Source organism: Saccopteryx bilineata, chromosome 8, assembly GCF_036850765.1.
Source record: "Saccopteryx bilineata isolate mSacBil1 chromosome 8, mSacBil1_pri_phased_curated, whole genome shotgun sequence".
Classification (NCBI taxonomy): Eukaryota; Metazoa; Chordata; class Mammalia; order Chiroptera; family Emballonuridae; genus Saccopteryx; species Saccopteryx bilineata.
Window position 1 is genome coordinate 42736120 of NC_089497.1, and position 18967 is coordinate 42755086.

At 36.2% G+C, this 18967-nt stretch overlaps 1 protein-coding gene across 4 annotated transcripts in view; it reads left to right on the forward strand.

The window, feature by feature from the left end:
• ATP6V1A (ATPase H+ transporting V1 subunit A) overlaps window positions 1-18967 on the forward strand; it is a 68998-nt gene that overhangs the window by 36346 nt on the left and 13685 nt on the right. For all 4 annotated transcript variants that reach the window (XM_066241629.1, XM_066241626.1, XM_066241627.1 and 1 more), the window contains exons 2-11: window positions 280-374; window positions 3144-3272; window positions 5467-5681; window positions 6097-6234; window positions 8420-8571; window positions 12650-12812; window positions 13322-13430; window positions 16372-16494; window positions 16590-16704; window positions 17654-17717. In XM_066241629.1, the coding sequence (XP_066097726.1) occupies window positions 290-374; window positions 3144-3272; window positions 5467-5681; window positions 6097-6234; window positions 8420-8571; window positions 12650-12812; window positions 13322-13430; window positions 16372-16494; window positions 16590-16704; window positions 17654-17717 (1293 nt within the window). In that variant the 5' untranslated portion in view covers window positions 280-289. The remainder of the gene's footprint in view (window positions 1-279; window positions 375-3143; window positions 3273-5466; window positions 5682-6096; window positions 6235-8419; window positions 8572-12649; window positions 12813-13321; window positions 13431-16371; window positions 16495-16589; window positions 16705-17653; window positions 17718-18967) is intronic.

An 18967-nucleotide genomic window follows, 5' to 3' on the forward strand; every position in this document is an offset into this window, starting at 1 on the left:
GTAAGATGTAGGGCTAGATAAACCATTGGGAAGACTTCACATTGTTATACCAGTTGGTATTTTTCTGGAGTATTTTCATAGGCATATATAATCCTGATATTTACTAACTGTAGAGCATCCAGGAATGAGGTCCTTTTAACCAAATTGTAAGAATTTTATATTTTTCTTTGAAGAGGTGGTAGTAACTCAGAAATCACCAGAGATGAGAGTTGACTTACCTATATTGGTTCTTTTGATTTAGAGTTTATAATTATAACTTACTTTGTTTTTTTACCATAGGTAAATTAACATGATGGATTTCTCCAAATTACCAAAAATACTCAATGAAGATACAGAAAGTGCATTTGGTTATGTGCATGGAGTCTCAGGACCTGGTAAGTAATACATAATAATCTCAATGGTAAAGAGTCCTCATTTCAATTCGTGTCTTTTCAAGGTGTTTAGTGATAAATTACACAGGTTTCTGTGCACCTGCATTATCTGCTATAAGACTGAGGTAATACCTCCATGACAAGAACTCATCTAGTATTTATTATCTAAATTTGATCATTATTGAGGTACTCATTTGTGATACTTTATTTATTGTGTAAATAGATAATCACTGCTCAGTTTTATTTATTTTTTGTTAAATCTGAAGTTTTAAAAAGCTCAAGTTTATAGCTTTTAGTATGTAATATCTTGCAAATTATAATTCTGTAAATGTGTTACCTTGATATGAGCTTTAATATTTTCAGAGCATGTCTCAGCAATGTGAACCTTAGCTCTTTACGTATACCTTCTGAATAGTGTTTCAGATATCACATAACCAGCTAGCTGTGGAAAAGAAGTCTTAGAATATGACACTGATAATGGAGAGCAATTTTAAAGTTTATGTTTATTTTGCCAAAACGTGGGGATACTGCTGTATTTTTTTTTTTTAACACAGACAGAGAGAGTCAGAGAGAGGGATAGACAGGTCAGAGAGAGATGAGAAGCATCAATCATCAGTTTTTCATTGTGACACCTTAGTTGTTCATTGATTGATTTCTCATATGTGCCTTGACTGCGGGCCTTCAGCAGACCAAGTGACCCCTTGCTTGAGCCAGCGACCTTGGGTCCAAGCTGGTGAGCTTTGCTCAAGCCAGATGAGCCTGTGCTCAACCTGGCGACCTCGGGGTCTCGAACCTGGATCCTCCACATCCCAGTCCAACGCTCCATCCACTGCGCCACCGCCTGGTCAGGCGATACTGCTGTATTTTAAATAATCTCATTTTAGTATTCATTTTGTTTTTTCATACTCCTACTGCAAAATGTAATTCACAGTTTCCATAGATACACCTACTCGTTGATTTATAATTCTTAGTGGGAATCCATTTTTTCTTAAAGATTTTTGTAACCCTTATGCTATAGTCTTTTTGTTGTTCTGATCACAGTGGAGGTAGTGACTCTTTTTGGTGTTGATGCAAAGAAGACTATCAGTCACTGTACCTCTTATAAGACTGTCAGTCACTGTGCCTCTTATAAGACTATCAGTCACTGTACCTCTTATAAGGCTGTCAGTCACTGTGCCTCTTATTTCTCCCCAGGAAGCTCCTCCTATTTAGAACTTGGTGTTTGAGTTCTATCTCATTGGCAAGCAGTACATTTCTCTGTTTGCAGTCTCTTTCGTGATTCAGAGAACCAGTTTTTCCCTTGATGATCATAAGAGTTTTAGGAAAGATAGGCTACATAGACACAAGAACTTTTAGGGAAAAGACAAAACCAGCAAAAGAGTATAGGTAAAAATACTTTTCTGAAATTGGTAATAAATTCATAGAACCTATTTATAATTCTTAAATACTTAATAAGATAAAGAAATAGCATACTTTTAATTTGTGAAATATGATATAAAATTTTAGTTATCTTTGATATTTCAATGCATCTAATTCTTACATAATAGTAGATATTAGAGGTAAATATTTATGAAATTAATAAATTTTCATTGTTCTAACACGTTAATGAAATTTTAATACTTTAATAGTTTTTCCTTGAATATTGCCTAATACATATTTCTAATCAGTTATATCAGAAGGCTAAATATTAAAAATAGATTTATTCCTATACATAATCTAAAAATGTGCAGCTTTCCCTCCCTGCCAGAAAACTAATTTTTATTTACTAGACAATGTAGTCCAAAATAGTACAAATTCTGGTTCGGTATATATAAGAAATAGGGATTCTTAATCAGGATTTCACCCAATAGTGGTAACTGATTATAAACATTCCTATGGTCTATGAAAAAATTTTATAGATGCATATGTAAGTTTTTCTAGATAGACCTATCATTAGTTTATGAAAAGGTCCATGTCCCAGAACAGTTTTAAGAACCTCTGGCATAAAGTGTTCGAAAGTAGAAATGTTGTTTCAGATGTTATTTATTAAAGGAATGGTGACAACACAGCAAAGTGATAATCGTGTGGCATTCTATCATGCTACTAGTTAAAGCTTCTGTTCCAATATTAGTTTTAAAGTTTTTTTGTTTTGTTTTGTTTTTTTAAGAGAGAGGGAGACAGAAACAAAGACCTGAAGGGAGAGAGAGGAGAAACATCAACACATAGTTTCGATACTTTAGTTGTTCATTGACTGCTTCTCATACGTGCATTGACTGAGGGGCTCTAGTCGAGCCAGTGACCCCTTGCTCAAGCCAGCGACCTTGGGCTCAAGCCAGCAACCACGGGTTCATGTCTATGATCCCATGCGCAAGCTGGCAACTTGGTTTTCCAACCTGGGTCCTTAGTGTCCCAGGTTGATGCTCTACCCACTGTACCACCACCTGGTCAGGCTAAAGTTTTATATTTTTTTATTTTCATTGTCCCTCAAACTATCATTTCATGTATTATAGCAACCTGGATTAATCAAAACTGATATTTACACTATGGGTTATTATGGATTATTGTGAGTATATTATGTAAATGAATAATCTTTAGCCTAAAAAGAAATTTTTTTGTTTTCCCTCTATATCATATGCTAAAATATCTTTTTGTAAAACTATATGTATGTTCCATACTGGATGTTTTATTTTTCCTGTGAATATATAAGAAAGTGTTTTATTGGATTTATTGGGTGTTTTAATTTATAACTATTCAGAATCTTAAGTCATGAAAATATTTCTGTGTTCTTTTCAGTGGTCACAGCCTGCAACATGGCAGGCGCAGCCATGTATGAGCTAGTGCGAGTGGGCCACAGCGAGTTGGTTGGAGAGATTATCCGATTGGAAGGTGACATGGCTACTATCCAGGTGTATGAGGAAACTTGTATCCTTTCTGGTTCAATTTTTTGCCACTTTCTACAAGTCATATTTAAAGGATTTATGGCAGAGGTAGAAGTAGCAACAACCAGTGCTATCAGAAGCATGAGATGTTAGTGTTAGAAATCTGTTTTATACAGGAGTATAGTGAAGAAAGTAGGAATTAGTGTTAAGAAATTAGTATTACCTTCTGAATGTTCGTTGTTCTTAATATTTTAGTAGTTTGCAAACAATAAGGGGAATTGATTAGAGGCTGACATTGTAGAATAAACCATATTTTAAATTTTGTATAAAATATAAAGACATAAAGAGTTAAACCTTGTGAAGAAAAACCACTTTTTTTCCTTCATTTGTGTATTTTACTTAGATTATTTCTCAGGGTTAGCATTAATTCTTTGGCTACTTAAGATTTATTGGGTATAACTCTTTTGCCATACTAAACTACATGTTTGCCTGTAACTGTTTTGTGTGAGGATTAGGGTGCTAATTCAAAACAAAGTCATCTGAAAATTTTAAATAAAATGAGAAGGTTTTGTAGCTATGAAATCATGACTAGTCAAAAGGATTTTCTCTTTATAAGGATTTTTCTATTGTTACCTTTATCTTTTATTTAAAATAAACAAAAGAACATATATATATACAGTGGTACTCCTCCCCTCACCTTTGTCATCCTGTATTTGACCGGTTCAGAACACACATACATGCATGCAGCCATTTTTATTAGATCCTTTTATTATCGTGTATCCTTGTAGTTTGTTAATTGTGTATATGAACCAATATAAATACATGTTTTTCTTCCCTTTTTTCCCCTAAAAGATAATATATTATATGCATTGTTTCACACCTTGCTCTTTTCCCTTAAAAACAAATGTATTGTGGAAGATAGATATGCGATAAATATGGTAAAATATTACTGGTAGAATATAGCTGGTAGGGATAGCGGATGGAGTTCACTGTAATATTCAACTTTGTTGTGGTTTAAAATTTTTCACAATCAAATATCAGAAATGAAAATATTCTTTGTAGATCTTTCTAGAGCAATTCTTAGAAGCCCCTATTTCTTTTTTCAGCTACATAGAATTTTATCATATGAATATATCATAATTTATTAGTCGATCTCTTAATGATAGAAATTTTAGTTGTTTCTAGTCCTTTACTGATAGAAACAATATTATATACTGTGTTGCTGTAGTATGAATTCACAGAAGTTGGATTTTTGGGTCAAGATTTATGCATTTTATTTTGATAGGTATTGCTATCAACGTAAATTGCCGTCAATATACGTTGTACTGATTTTACTCCTATGAACAAGCAAATGAGAGCTAAGAGGATTCGATGTGCTTATGCAGGTTTTGTTCTTTTCTTTTCCCTTTTTTTTCAGATTTAGAAAGGCATTTAGTTGTATAACATAAGTTTCTCCATCTTTTCCTCTTTAAAATCACTTCTTAATTCTTAAGATTTTAAGTTTTTGTTAGGTACCAATTTTTTTTTTTTAGGGACTGATGTTCTTCAGTACAGTAGTATAATTGAAACAGTGTATTAAAGAGAGGTTCTCTCTGTGGTTTCCCAAATTGCACCAAAACAGTGAGCGCTGCAGCAATCTCGTGTGGTGTTCCAGGATATTTTAAATTTTTGAGGTTAACACAAAAATATTAGACATCTGTCTTGGCAGACACCATGTGAACTAGTAGCTTGAGATAATAAACCATTTTGTTACTTGGCTGCCCTGTATTCTTGTTGATGATACCATATTCGTGAATCTGAGTTTTTGTTGATTGCGAAGCTGAAAAGCAAGTGTTATGTGCAAATGAATATGGTTCAGGCATTCAGTCTGATTCCAAGGTTTGAACATTGTAAAATGCCTGTCAGGCACATTTGTAAGTATTGAGATTATTTAAGAATGAAATTACAATATATATATTTTTTTCTTTATGTATATATTTTTTCCAAACTGCTACTCATTTGATTGAATATGCTCTTTATTAAGTTGCTTGCACATAACTTTAATAAATGGAATTCTTAGATATGAATTTTGTCATAGGTCACTATGAAAAAGTTATAAAACTAAGGATGTTTTGAACTGAGAAAGTTTGAGAATCTCTGTTTTAGCTCAAGTATCATTCTCTATTAAACTGTGACATTTCTGTTTTTTTAGTATCTCTAAACTTTCACAGTGAAATTTCCTCAACTACTGTTTCTAGCTGGTGTGTCTGTTGGAGATCCTGTACTCCGCACTGGTAAACCCCTCTCAGTTGAGCTTGGTCCTGGCATTATGGGAGCCATTTTTGATGGTATTCAAAGACCTTTGTCAGATATCAGCAATCAGACCAAAAGTATCTACATTCCCCGAGGAGTAAATGTGTCTGCTCTTAGCCGAGATATCAAATGGGATTTCACACCTTCCAAAAACCTACGGGTATGTCTTTGTAACCAAGGTATCTAAAGTTGGTGAAAGAATGTGAAATAGATATTTAGTGAATTATTTTGTACTCTTAGTTCAAATAAAAATAGACTACAGAAGGATATTTTAAATTTTTGTTGAAATCTACTTGGATTATAGAACTAACATGTTTTACTAATAAGTGAGGCAAATGATATTAATAATAGCAGGCCGAACTTGCCGTACAGGCCATACCTGGACCATGCTGAATTTCTCCTTTATACCTTCAAATTCAAGCTCCAAGACAACATCCTATAAAAACACATCAGAATTTGAAGTACAGTCAAATGTATAAAGATTCATTCCTCGGCCCTGGCCGGTTGGGCACTTCTCCTGTGAGTCTGCTTGATATTTATTTGTATATTAAACAGGAAATGCATTTGTTCTCTAGGTTGGTAGTCACATCACTGGTGGAGATATTTATGGAATTGTCAATGAGAATTCACTCATCAAACACAAAATCATGTTACCCCCACGAAACAGAGGAACTGTAACTTACATCGCTCCACCTGGAAACTATGATACTTCTGTAAGTATCATACAAACTATCTCACAGAGTGGTCCTACTTATATATGCTAGTTGCCCAGATTTAGTGCCCTAAATATATAGTTATAGAATTGTTATTGAATGTATAGGTTTTAAGTAATTCCCATAATTATATTTTTATTTAACTATTTTATTTTTAACTTGGGTTTGGGAATACAAAAACAAAGATGTTTTGTTTTTTTTAAAACCATTTTGTTAAAGTATAGTTGTCATACAATATTAGGCTCAGGTGTACAACATAGTCATTTGACATTTATATTCCTTATGATGTGATCACCACAGTAAGCCTAATAACTATCTGTCATCATGCAAATATTACTGATATATTCTCTGTGCTGTATGTTACATCCAGTTTCTTATAAGGTGAAGGTAATAAAAGACCATAGTGGTTTTTTTTAAGATAGAGAAATATTTAGTATAACATTTTTCTACTTTGTTAACTTATGCTACATTATTTAAAGCTCTGATTCTTTAGACAGTATAGAGTTTGATTTTAATTGTCAATCTATAGTCACATAATTAGTTGCATAATGGATTATATGAATTTTTACTATGGGTGTGCCATTTAAAAATTAGTCCTTAGCCTGACCAGGTGGTGGCGCAGTGGATAGAGCATCGGACTGGGATGCGGAAGGACCCAGGTTCGAGACCCCAAGGTCGCCAGCTTGAGCGAGGGCTCATCTGGCTTGAGCAAAGAGCTCACCAGCTTGGACCCAAGGTCACTGGCTCCGGCAGGGGGTTACTCGGTCTGCTGAAGGCCCACGGTCAAGGCACATGTGAGAAAACAATCAATGAACAACTAAGAAGCCGCAATGCGCAACGAGAAACTGATGATTGATGCTTCTCATCTCTCTCCGTTTCATCTCTCTCCGTTCCTGTCTGTCTGTCCCTGTCTATCTCTGCCTCTGTTAAAAAAAAAAAAAAAATCAGTCCTTAGTTATAGATAGTCACATCATATCAAGTACACTAGCCCTCTGATAGTCTCTGTGGGTATGAAGATATATACTGAAAAGACCATTGTAACATACCAATTTTTCCCAGTAAAATGTGATAAAAAATATATTTTTTATTTCACAAGAATAAGTCTGTGCTGTATAACATATAGAGAACAAGAGTTAAGATTGGGATAGTAGGCAATCATCTAGCTATAACTCACTAGTATAGAGACTCATTCACTCTTAACGTGGAAGAACCAGCCTGAAGTTGTTCTTGTATCAACAAAATTACAGATTTCTTTAGGAATAGTTGAAATCATGTCAATGTTTATAATGAATGTTAGAGTATTACTTATTATCTTTTTGCTTTTGTAAGTATTTTAAATATCTAACCTTATTAAATATTTCGGGGTTCTTTAATAGATAAGTGTTTTTCATTAAAGCAGTATAGAAACATTATAATAAAGAAAATAAAACAGAATGGAAACTAATTTATAAAAACACTCATTTTTCATCTCCCTCAGCCCCAGGAATGTCTTCTGTGTCCTTCAAGACTTCTCCCTATATATATTTACATAATTTACTTTAACTATTTCTTTATTACTTGAGGTATCTCTTTCTCAGAAATTCCTAAACTGTTTTTAATCATTAAAATATTAAGCCCATCTGAATTTAAAAATTAGAACTGAATATAAAGGTTTACAGTATAAAGTCTAAATCTCCCTTCCCACTTTCACATAATACCTCCCAAACCCAAGAAGAATCTGGTGTTACTTGATTTTAGAGGAATGAATTTTTTTTTTTTTCTTTTTGTATTTTTCTGAAGCTGGAAACGGGGAGAGACAGTCAGACAGACTCCCGCATGCGCCTGACCGGGATCCACCTGGCACGCCCACCAGGGGGCGACGCTCTGCCTACCAGGGGGCGATGCTCTGCCCCTCCGGGGCGTCGCTCTGTCGCCTGGGGCAGAGGCCAAGGAGCCATCCCCAGTGCCTGGGCCATCCTTGCTCCAATGGGGCCTCGCTGAGGGAGGGGAAGAGAGAGACAGAGAGGAAGGAGAGGGGGAGGGGTAGAGAAGCAGATGGGCGCTTCTCCTGTGTGCCCTGGCCGGGAATCAAACCCGGGACTTCTGCACACCAGGCCGACGCTCTACCACTGAGCCAACCGGCCAGGGCCGAGGAATGAATCTTTATACATTTGACTGTACTTCAAATTCTGATGTGTTTTTATAGGATGTTGTCTTGGAGCTTGAATTTGAAGGTATAAAGGAGAAATTCAGCATGGTCCAGGTATGGCCTGTACGGCAAGTTCGGCCTGTCACTGAGAAGCTGCCAGCTAATCATCCTTTGTTAACTGGCCAGAGAGTCCTTGATGCCCTATTTCCGTAAGTTTGAGCTATATCCCAGCTTTCCCTCAGAATTACTGTATGTGATTATTGTTTCACTTTTTATAGATGAAGGTTTCTTGTGTTAATTTTGTAATAAATGTTATCTAGAGAATTAAATATATTTTTATACTGCCAATGTTTATTATAGACTCAAACCATTGAAGGCTTAATTTTTTTTTTTTTTTTTTTTTTACAATTGCAAAAGAAAAACATGACTTCTAAAACTTGGAAAAAAATTCCAGAAGAAAATCTTTGCCGAAACAATATAACTGTTTTCTTACATTATCCTAGAATTAGATTAGTATCACTATAAATTGATGATTTCTAAAATAAACTAGCCTCTCTATGCTCCCTACTAATCTTTCTTAATTTGTCGTCTGCTCTTTGCCATTTTCTTCATCAAATACTCAGAAACCTCCTTTCACATTAAATTGCAGCCTTCACCCTACCCTGCTTTACTTTTCAACAAATGACTTCATTTAAGTCACAGAGAAGACTGAAGCTATGATAAAGTAACTCCCTCAACCTCTGACCACCAAACCCATATGTCTCACTTACCCTTCAACCTCTTGCCCTTCAAACCTGCTCTGGGAATTGTTCTGTTATGTTCTCATTCTTAGCAGTCAGCACTTCCTGTTTTTATATCTTTCATTATTCAGTTTAAACTTGATAGTCTTCCCACTTTTACAAATGTTTGCTAGTGTACTAAATTGTCTTGTTCCTTTGTCTTCTGTTATACCTACCTGGCAAAATTCTAACTGTGATATCAGTTATCTCCTCCCAAGTCTATGCACAGGCTGATAAGAAAAGAAAATAATCAATGCAAGTTGGTATCTCATTACAGTGTAGCAGTCCTTCTGCAGTTCCTAATCATCTTCCCCAATCTGAAACCTTTCCACTTGGCTCAGATCTTCAAGTCTACTCTTTCTGCATCATTCTTGATGCAGAAATGATCATATTAGAACCTTCACAGAGAACTAAAGAGGTCATCAGATTTGGAACTCCTTCAGTTTCTGCCTCCAGGCTGAACTAACATACTTTCCTGTTCATCCCCTTTTCTGTCTGTGGAGCTTTTCCCACCTCATGTCTCCTTAGAGACCTCCCTTTATCAGTTATCTTCCCTTTATCTCCCATCTAGTGAAAGAAAGATCTACAGTCTACCCTTTTCCTTTCTCCCTTCCACTGCTCTCATTTTCCCAGCCACAGCTCTGGGAAGAATGAACAGTTGTTTCTACTTCTCCCACTCTGATGCACTGTCTTGCTCTGCCCTCCGCTCAGACCACTCCCACGTCATTAGTCACTTCCATACTGATAATTCAATGAATAAGTTTTAGTATTTCTTTAATTCATGTAACTACATATTTTTTCTACTCCTTCCTCCTTAAAACACCTCCTTTCTTGGTTCTTCCTGTCAGCTTCTGTCCACAGTTCTAACTCTCCATTGCAGGTTTACTCTCCTGTAATTTTGATATTTCTTAGAGTTTTTCGTCTTTAGGGCCTTTGTCTTCATCATTCTGTATCTTACCCTCCAGGGATGACTTCATCCACTCTGACTTAAATATTCATCTATATATAAGGACTCCAAAATCTGTTTCTTCTTCCCAACTTTCTTCTGAGTTCCAGACTCATATGTAAAACCCTTCTGATTATACCTCTCTGTTTGAATGTTCGACAGGTACTTCAAAGTCAGTATGTTCAAAACTACAATAATCAACCTAATCATCTCTTCCTTGAAACTTGCTCATCTTTCTTTGTTGCCACTCTCAACAAATGTCATTATCATCCAGCCAGTGGTCACCTAATCTAAACTTGGTTGCTTCGCTCAAGGGTCATTCTTACCCTTCCACATCTAATTATTGAACAGTACTTTTATTCTGTTCTCTATTTTTTATCTACATCTTTCATCCTTCCTCCATGGCCCTAATTAAGGCCCTTACCCTAATTCCTACAATAATCACATTTAATCAGACTTCCTATCTCCAGTCTTACTTTCTTTCTAAGTGGCTGTCTATATTTCATAGTGATCCATTTAAATTACACATTTGACTTGCACTGTTTTGCTTGAAATCTTTAAGTGCTCTTTTATGTATTCTTCATTGCTCTTAAGATAAATACATGCCCTACTCCTTGCAAAGCCACCCTTGATCTTGCCATTGCTTACCTTTCAGAATTGTCTCAGCCACTTAACTCCCCAGTTCCTTCTTCTATACCATCTCATAGGCATACTGAGATTAATTTCTCAAGCAGTGCTTCCTCTTGAATCTTTAGCAGTGTTGTTCCCTATGCTGAAAATATTATTTCCCTTGATCTGACTAATTTCTGTTTCCTTTCAGGTCTTAGCTATTTTCAGGGAGACGTTTCTAACCCCATTCCAATCTAGTGTTAGACTACACCCCTTCCTATGAATTCTCACAACATTTTAATTGTTTTCTTTTTCTTTTTGCATTTCATTTATTCATTTTAGCGAGGTGGGGGGGAGGACGGGGGAGGAGCAGGAAGCATCAACTCCCATATGTGCCTTGACCAGGCAAGCCCAGGGTTTTGAACCAACAACCTCAGCATTCCAGGTTGATGCTTTATCCACTGCACCACCACAGGTCAGACTTTGGTTGTGTTCTGTGATAGCACTTTCACACTGGATTGCTAAAATTCCAAACTAGGGATCACCCAGCTCTGCCTCCCCTGCCCAGGTTAATAGTGATTTGAAAGATATGTAGAAAGCCATAAGATTAATGGACATGCCTTCTGAATTTATCAGTCACTGAAAGGTTTAGATGAAAAAGTATTTTAATTCATGTTAGTATTATACCTTTAAAATATTGATTATTATAAGAATGCAATGTTGCAGTGAATTTTTATGATAAAACACAATACTACAAAGAAATTTCCCTTACTGTTACATCTCATTTCTCCTGCCCAGATCCTCCTACCCCCTCCACACATACTGTAACATTCACTTTCCTCTGCTCTTAAGAGTATTTCATTCTCCGCTGCCACTTTTCAGGGAAGGTTTGAAAGTGGCTGCTAAATTGTACAGTAATCACCAACTGACTGCCGTTCACCCCCTGGAATGTGAGTGCTCTGAGCACAGAAACGTAGCTGTCTTACTTACTGTTGTCCTAGCATCTCCGAGCACCGTTTGTAGTGCTCAGGAAGTACTTTGTCATAGTTACTGGATGGATAGAAAGGGATTGACTTAACACCTTTCTAAAAGTCTTTTTTCACCCACAGTGAGATGTGAATTTAAAGTTTTATTTTTTGCCTCAGGAGACAACTTTCAAAAGTTGTTTATATTTTTATTTTATTTTATTTTATTTTTTTGTATTTTTCTGAAGCTGGAAACGGGGAGAGACAGACAGACTCCCGCATGCACCCGACCAGGATCCACCCGGCACGCCCACCAAGGGTGAGGCTCTGCCCACCAGGGGGCGATGCTCTGCCCCTCCGGGGCGGCACTCTGCCATGACCAGAGCCACTCTAGCGCCTGGGGCAGAGGCCAAGGAGCCATCCCTAGCGCCCGGGCCATCTTTGCTCCAATGGAGCCTTGGCTGCGGGAGGGGAAGAGAGAGACAGAGAGGAAGGAGGGGGTGTGGAGAAGCAAATGGGCGCTTCTCCTATGTGCCCTGGCCGGGAATCGAACCCGGGTCCCCCGCACGCCAGGCCGATGCTCTACCGCTGAGCCAACCGGCCAGGGCCTATATTTTTATTTTAGCTTTAATTCATATATTGTCCTTTCATGAACTAATTTTTGCAAGCATTTAGAATATCTTAGTAGTATTTTATTTATCTTATTTTTTTGTGTATGTTCCTTTTCCTAAGGTACCTTGTGGATTATATTTCCACTTTTTAGTATTAAAGATAATAGCAATGACCAATGATGAAAAAAGCCATAACACTATTCTAGGTACAAACCAGGAGAGCAATTATATCTATCTTTGTAAATGTATATATTATAGATACAGGTGAAAATATTTCAGACTACTTTCTTTAACTTACAGTTCTGTGCCACTTACCTATTTTATTCACTACTATTTATGAGCAAGTGAAATAGCTCACGCTTAGTTTTTCTGTTCAGATGTGTACAGGGAGGAACGACTGCAATCCCTGGGGCTTTCGGTTGTGGAAAGACAGTGATATCGCAGTCTCTATCCAAGTATTCCAACAGTGACGTAATCATCTATGTAGGGTGTGGGGAAAGAGGAAACGAGATGTCTGAAGTCCTCCGGGACTTCCCAGAGGTATGTATCTATAAAGTTCCAAATTCTATTTTAGAGAAAATACTACTAATCAACTTTCCCTAGAAATTAATAAAGCTTTGTGTTAGATCTGAAGCATCGCTCTCATCTGTCTAGGATATTTTAAGTAATATTCTAGTTATATTTGTGATTCAATTTATATATTCAAGGAAGGAGTTTGAATTTTTCAGCCAGACTCTTGAAAGTTTCTTTTTGTGGTCTGGTGGTTTTCAGTTATTGGAGAAAGATATATTAGATAATAGGCTTTGTATGATTGCTAGGGTTCTGTGGTAATATTCCTTTTTCCATAAAATAATGGGTTTCTTTCAGGAAATGGAATAGGGGTTATCATTTTTACAGCACAGTGGGGCAGGGAGAAGAGGTTGGAGTGATGAGGAATATTACTTCGGCAACGCTGAATAGAAGAGATTAAATATAGACAAGTTCTAAAAAAAGACTAAAATAATTGTATTTAAAAATCAGGACATCACTAATAGACTGTTTGCCTCTAGCTCACCATGGAAGTTGATGGTAAGATAGAGTCGATTATGAAGAGGACAGCTTTGGTAGCCAATACCTCCAACATGCCTGTGGCTGCCAGAGAAGCCTCTATTTACACTGGTGAGTATATGAATTAGAATAAAAGCAGTTAACATTTGTTTCTAAGTTTAGAGCTAGCACCAAACTTTTTCTTTTCCAAAGAACTTTTCTTTCATTCTAAAATATACTGCTCACAAAAGTTAGGGGATATTTTATCACTTTATATTAATTTTGAATAAAATATCCCCTAATTTTTGTGAGCAGTAGATATACTCTGTACCTACAAATATATCCCTAGCTTAAAAAATATATTTTACTTATATCTTAAGAATATGTCAATATAAGATATTTATAAAGCAGCCCCAGTCTTTTTAATGACTATAAAATGGCTTACCTTCTACCAATGTTTGTGTTTTTTTCTTACACGTTTTACCATCAGTCTGTCTGTATATACTTATATCTGTGTGTAACTTGAATCATTAGTTCTGAATTATTGTATTTTTACTCCTGGATATGAAAGATAAAGAGTATCAGTGTGTTTGATCTTTGCTCCCACTTCCATTCCAGCTTTTGGTACTTTTGTTTCTACATTTTAGCATTTATAATTATTTACTTTGTGTTCTGTAACCAAAAGTCCAATATCTTTATTGGTCTTAGAGATACAGTAAAATGGAGCCAGTGCTCACTGGCAGTTTTTTGGTTACAACATCTCCATTTGTGTTGGGATTGGCTAAAATTTTTGGAGGTTTCTTTAAGAAAGGAAATGGAAACTATATTCCTTCAATTCTAAGGATTTTTTTTTTAATTTTATTGCCTTTAAATTTTAATGATAGTTTGGCTATTTTTAAAAGAGTTTGGCTATTTGTTAAAAATTTTAACAAAAATTTTTTATTGTATTTCTATCCTTGAAAACTTTTTGTTTCTTTTTTGACAAAGACAGAAAGTCAGTGAGAGGGACGGATAGGGACAGACAGACAGGAAGGGAGAGTGGTGAGAAGCACCAGTTCTTTGTTGTGGCACCTTGGTTGTTCATTGATTGTTTTCTCATATGTGCCTTGACCAGGGTGCCCCAGAGATAGTGCCCCCTTGCTCAAGCCAATGACCTTGGGCTTCAAGCCAGTGACCTTTGGGCTCAAGCCAGCGACCATGGGGTATGATCCGACGCTCAAGCCGGCAACTCCATGCTCAAACTGGTCAGCTTGTGCTCAAGCTGGCAATCTCAGGGTTTCGAACCTGTGTCCTCAGCGTCTCAGGCCAACATTCTAGCCACTGCACCACGACTTGGTCAGTTAGATATCTGTTTTTCTTAATAGTGAGCTATTGTCTTTCCTGTGTATATTAATCTTTTGAAAACTGCCTTCTGGGTATTTTCCGTTTGGATAGTATTTGTTTTTCATACTGATTTGTAAAAGCTTTTTGAAATTAGTTTTTTATTAGTCATGAGTTGCCAATGCTTTCCCAGTTTGTTCATTCTTTGATTTCGTCTGAGGTGTTATTTTCCCCTTGTCGGCGCGGATCTTCAGGTCTGTGAAACTTCTTTAATGTTTATTCTTGCGTAATTGTCTCTTCTACCAAGTCTTTCTGATTTTCATAAGTGCTAGTGAATGTCATCATAGAAACTTAAAAATATACCCATGCTTGTATGAGAGGACCTGATCCCATCACCAGATTGAAACAAATAATAATTATTGTTTTTTAAGCTTTAATAATGATAAGTAGTACTTCTTAAAGACTTTGTTCATGAAACTATTTTTTGGAAGCCTCAGAAATCAGTATTTTTTATTCTAAAATAAGTACTATAATAAAGAGCTAAGTGCTGAGTTTTCAGCAACTATACAAGCCTCTGTTTCTTTACTGCTAAAATAAAGGAATTAGGGCCATAGATTTTGGGACTTTTATAATACGGAGACCACTGCACCTTCTTAGAGCCACATAGTTCTTTGTACTTTTTAGAGGCCATTTATGTGTATTATTTAATCTGATGTGTATAGGTAAATGGGCAAGAGTTTTATTATTTTACCATATTAGGAAGCCACACTGGGAAATGAAGTTACTTTGCTAATGTTAATGACAGAACAGGAGCTAGAACCCAGGCCTTCTCCCTCTGTATTAGCTTCTTCTAAGTGGTTTACTGCATGTGATTTTATAGGACAGGACCTGATCTGCATAGCACAGTGATCTGGATAATTAAGACTTGACTCATGTTAATAACATGCTACTTTTGAAAAATAACCAAACAAGCTGGTTTCTTGGTACGTATATGTGTGATACAAAGACAGAAGTTATATTGGAAATAAATTTCAAACTTAATAGGGATAAGAATAGAAAAAGTCTTTTTCTACTTTTTAAAATATATATTATATTAAGGAAGACTAGGCTGTGGAAACAAATAAACCCAAATATAATTACTTAATATAATAGATGTTTATTTAAGATGGTCAGGGGACTCTTTACTTTGTCATTCCGGGCTGAGACCTAGGCTGAAAAGAACTCACTTATTTCATTCAGCACATGCCTCCCAGAGCTCCTGGGAGCTCTCTCGCTCTCAGTGAGCCGGAACGAAGAAAGAACATGAAAAGTTGTGTAACTTTCCTGGCAATGAAACACATTACTTTGGCATATTCCATTAGCTAGAGATTAGTTAGTATATGGCCACATATAAATGTAAAGGAGACTAGCAAGTATAATTCAGATGTGTGCCCAAAAGAACAAAAAATTTTGGTGAAACAGCAGTCTATCTTGTGTGCGTACTGCTTTAAAGTTTTCTCAAGGGTCCTGGCCGGTTAGCTCAGTCAGTTACAGCATCCTTCCAAAATGCCAAGGTCATGGGTTCAATCCCCAGTCAGACCACATATGGGAAGCAACCAATGAACAACGAACTGGAACAACAAATGATTGCTTCTCTCTCTCTCTAATCAATCAATCAATAATTTTTTAATAAGTGCAAGAATATATTTTTTAAAAAGTTTTCTCAAGGGTGAAAAAGTCAGGATTATAACTCATAATATTCTTCCCAATTTAGGAATTACACTGTCAGAATATTTCCGTGACATGGGCTATCACGTCAGTATGATGGCTGACTCGACCTCTAGATGGGCTGAGGCCCTTAGAGAAATCTCTGGTCGCTTAGCTGAAATGCCTGCAGGTAAGTGTTTGTATTTCTTATTTTGTAAGCAAGTCTGAAAGGTTTGGGAGGGCTGCCCTAGAACCTCTCTTTTAAAATTCTCTTTCATTTTTCAGATAGTGGATATCCTGCATATCTCGGTGCCCGACTGGCCTCTTTCTATGAGCGAGCAGGCAGGGTGAAATGTCTGGGAAATCCTGAAAGAGAAGGGAGTGTCAGCATTGTAGGAGCGTAAGCACCTGAACTGTTTATTTTTCAAAGGGAAAAAGGGTCATTTATTTTAAATATTTAGCCCCCTCTGAGGACAGTGATTCGTATGCAGGTTGCACTTGAGTCAACCAAGGAGCTTTTTAGGCCATTTGTCTGCTCTGGTTTCATAAATGTGACTGAACTGATTATTACATATCAGTCACCATATCCTAGGAACAACTTAGAAAATTATAGACATGTTATGGTAAGATTATATTATGATAAAAACAAGGTGCAGATTCATGATCACTAGGTAAAGCCATACTTTGTTCTGAGCTTTTCCTTCCTTCCTGCTTCATGGATTTGATTAGAATAATGAAACTGCTTATAATAAACATCTGTCTCATTTCTCGTACCAGAAAGTGTTTACAGTGGTCCCTCATCTTTCGCGGGGCTTAGGTTCCAGAACCCCTTGCGATAGGTGAAAATCCATGAAGTAGTGACCTTGTATTTATTTTATTATTTATTTATATTTTAAGTCTTTGTAAACCCTCCCCACACTCTTATAAATCTTTCCCACACTGTTATTAACCTTTCCCACACTTAATTTGCTTATTTTACCACAAAAATAATTAAAATAATATATAAAAATACTTAGTACCGCAAAATCTCGTGATATAGCAAAAAATCCGCGATAAAAAATTAGATACATACAATTTAAAATCTGCAATACAGTGAGACCACAAAAAGTGAACTGCGATATGGCGAGGGAGGACTGTAATTGTTATCATTTTTATTTGTTGTAAATTAGTACTGATTTCTAATTTAAGATTTTTTGTAAGATTTTCTTCCCAAAGATCATTAATTACTAAAGTATATTAAAACATCATCTGCCATTTACATTAAAATTGACTTTCATATACAAGTTTTTTTATAAGTATTTTTCTTTTTTAATAAGCATTTCTAATGACTTTTTTTCTTTTAAATTTAGAGTTTCTCCACCTGGTGGTGATTTTTCTGATCCAGTTACATCTGCTACTCTTGGCATTGTTCAGGTATATTTTTTCTAGTGTAGTCATCTCTGAGCTCACCACCTTGTAGTCATCCGTGAGCTCACCACCTTCCCACCACCCCGCTGCCTGTTCCGGAGTTATCCAAATCATCGTGAAGTATTTAATCGAGTCACTAAAGAGTAGGCAGTGTAAAATCTCTTTTAATGTTTTAAGGACGTTCTTTCCCTGAGAGCCTTTAATTTTCTCTGTTATTTCTTAGCTCTTTTCCTGAGGTTTAAACTGAACAATACCTATAAGAGGGAAATATATCTGGGGTACTAAAGTTTTATTAGTGTTAGAGTAGAACTACCACTTAAGTTAGAGTAACCCTAGGTAGAAACAAACAGGTCCAAAAATGTGTCATGGCAGAAACTTAGTAGAAGTTTGCTTTCTCTTCATGGTACGGTCCAGGCAGATAATTCTATCAGAGGGCAGCTCTTTTCCACTCAGTAGTAATTCATGGCTCTTCCCTCTGTGGCTGTTCTCTCCCAGCCTGGTAATCTGCATGTGGCTGCCACAGGGGAAACTGGAGAAGGCATGCTTCCTTTGTGAGCCTTGGCTCCGATATGACACTCCACTTACTCTGTTAGCCAAACCAGATGAAAACAAAGCTGGGACAATGTAGTTTCTGCCTGGGCAGCTGCTTCCCAGTGACGAGGCTGGAAAGTCAGTGGACAGCTAGCCAGCTTAGCCATTAAAAGAAGCCTGAATGTAAGATGTGTAGACATAGGGCTATAGTAAAAAAAAGAGAGAAAGTTGATGTATTCATTACTATATATATTATACATGTGGGAAAAGTAAAATAATTGCTTATGTTTTTGTCATTATCATATTAAAGAAAATGGTAAAGACTCAATTTACAACTCTCAAGGTTTTTAACTTTTGGTAAAAGGTTTAAATTGTAGGAAAATGGGGAACAAAGTTAAAGATATCTAAAATACCTGCAAACGTTTGGCCTCAGAAAAATATCAGGTCTTACTGAATTGGCCCTTTGTGATAGGGAACTGAATTTAATCAGAACATTTAGAGGTTTTTTAAAATCAAAGTGAAGTGTCTACTTTATCTCAGTAAGTTTATATTGTACCATAAGAATGTTCCTAACAACAAAATTTTTTTGTCTATTTGATTTGACACACTATTAAGGAAATTCAGATAAATTAGAAAATTAGTGTTTATTTTATTAATTTTAGAGAGTGAGGAAGGGGGAAAGAGAGAGAGAGAGATAGGAACATCATTCTTTTTATGCCCTGAAC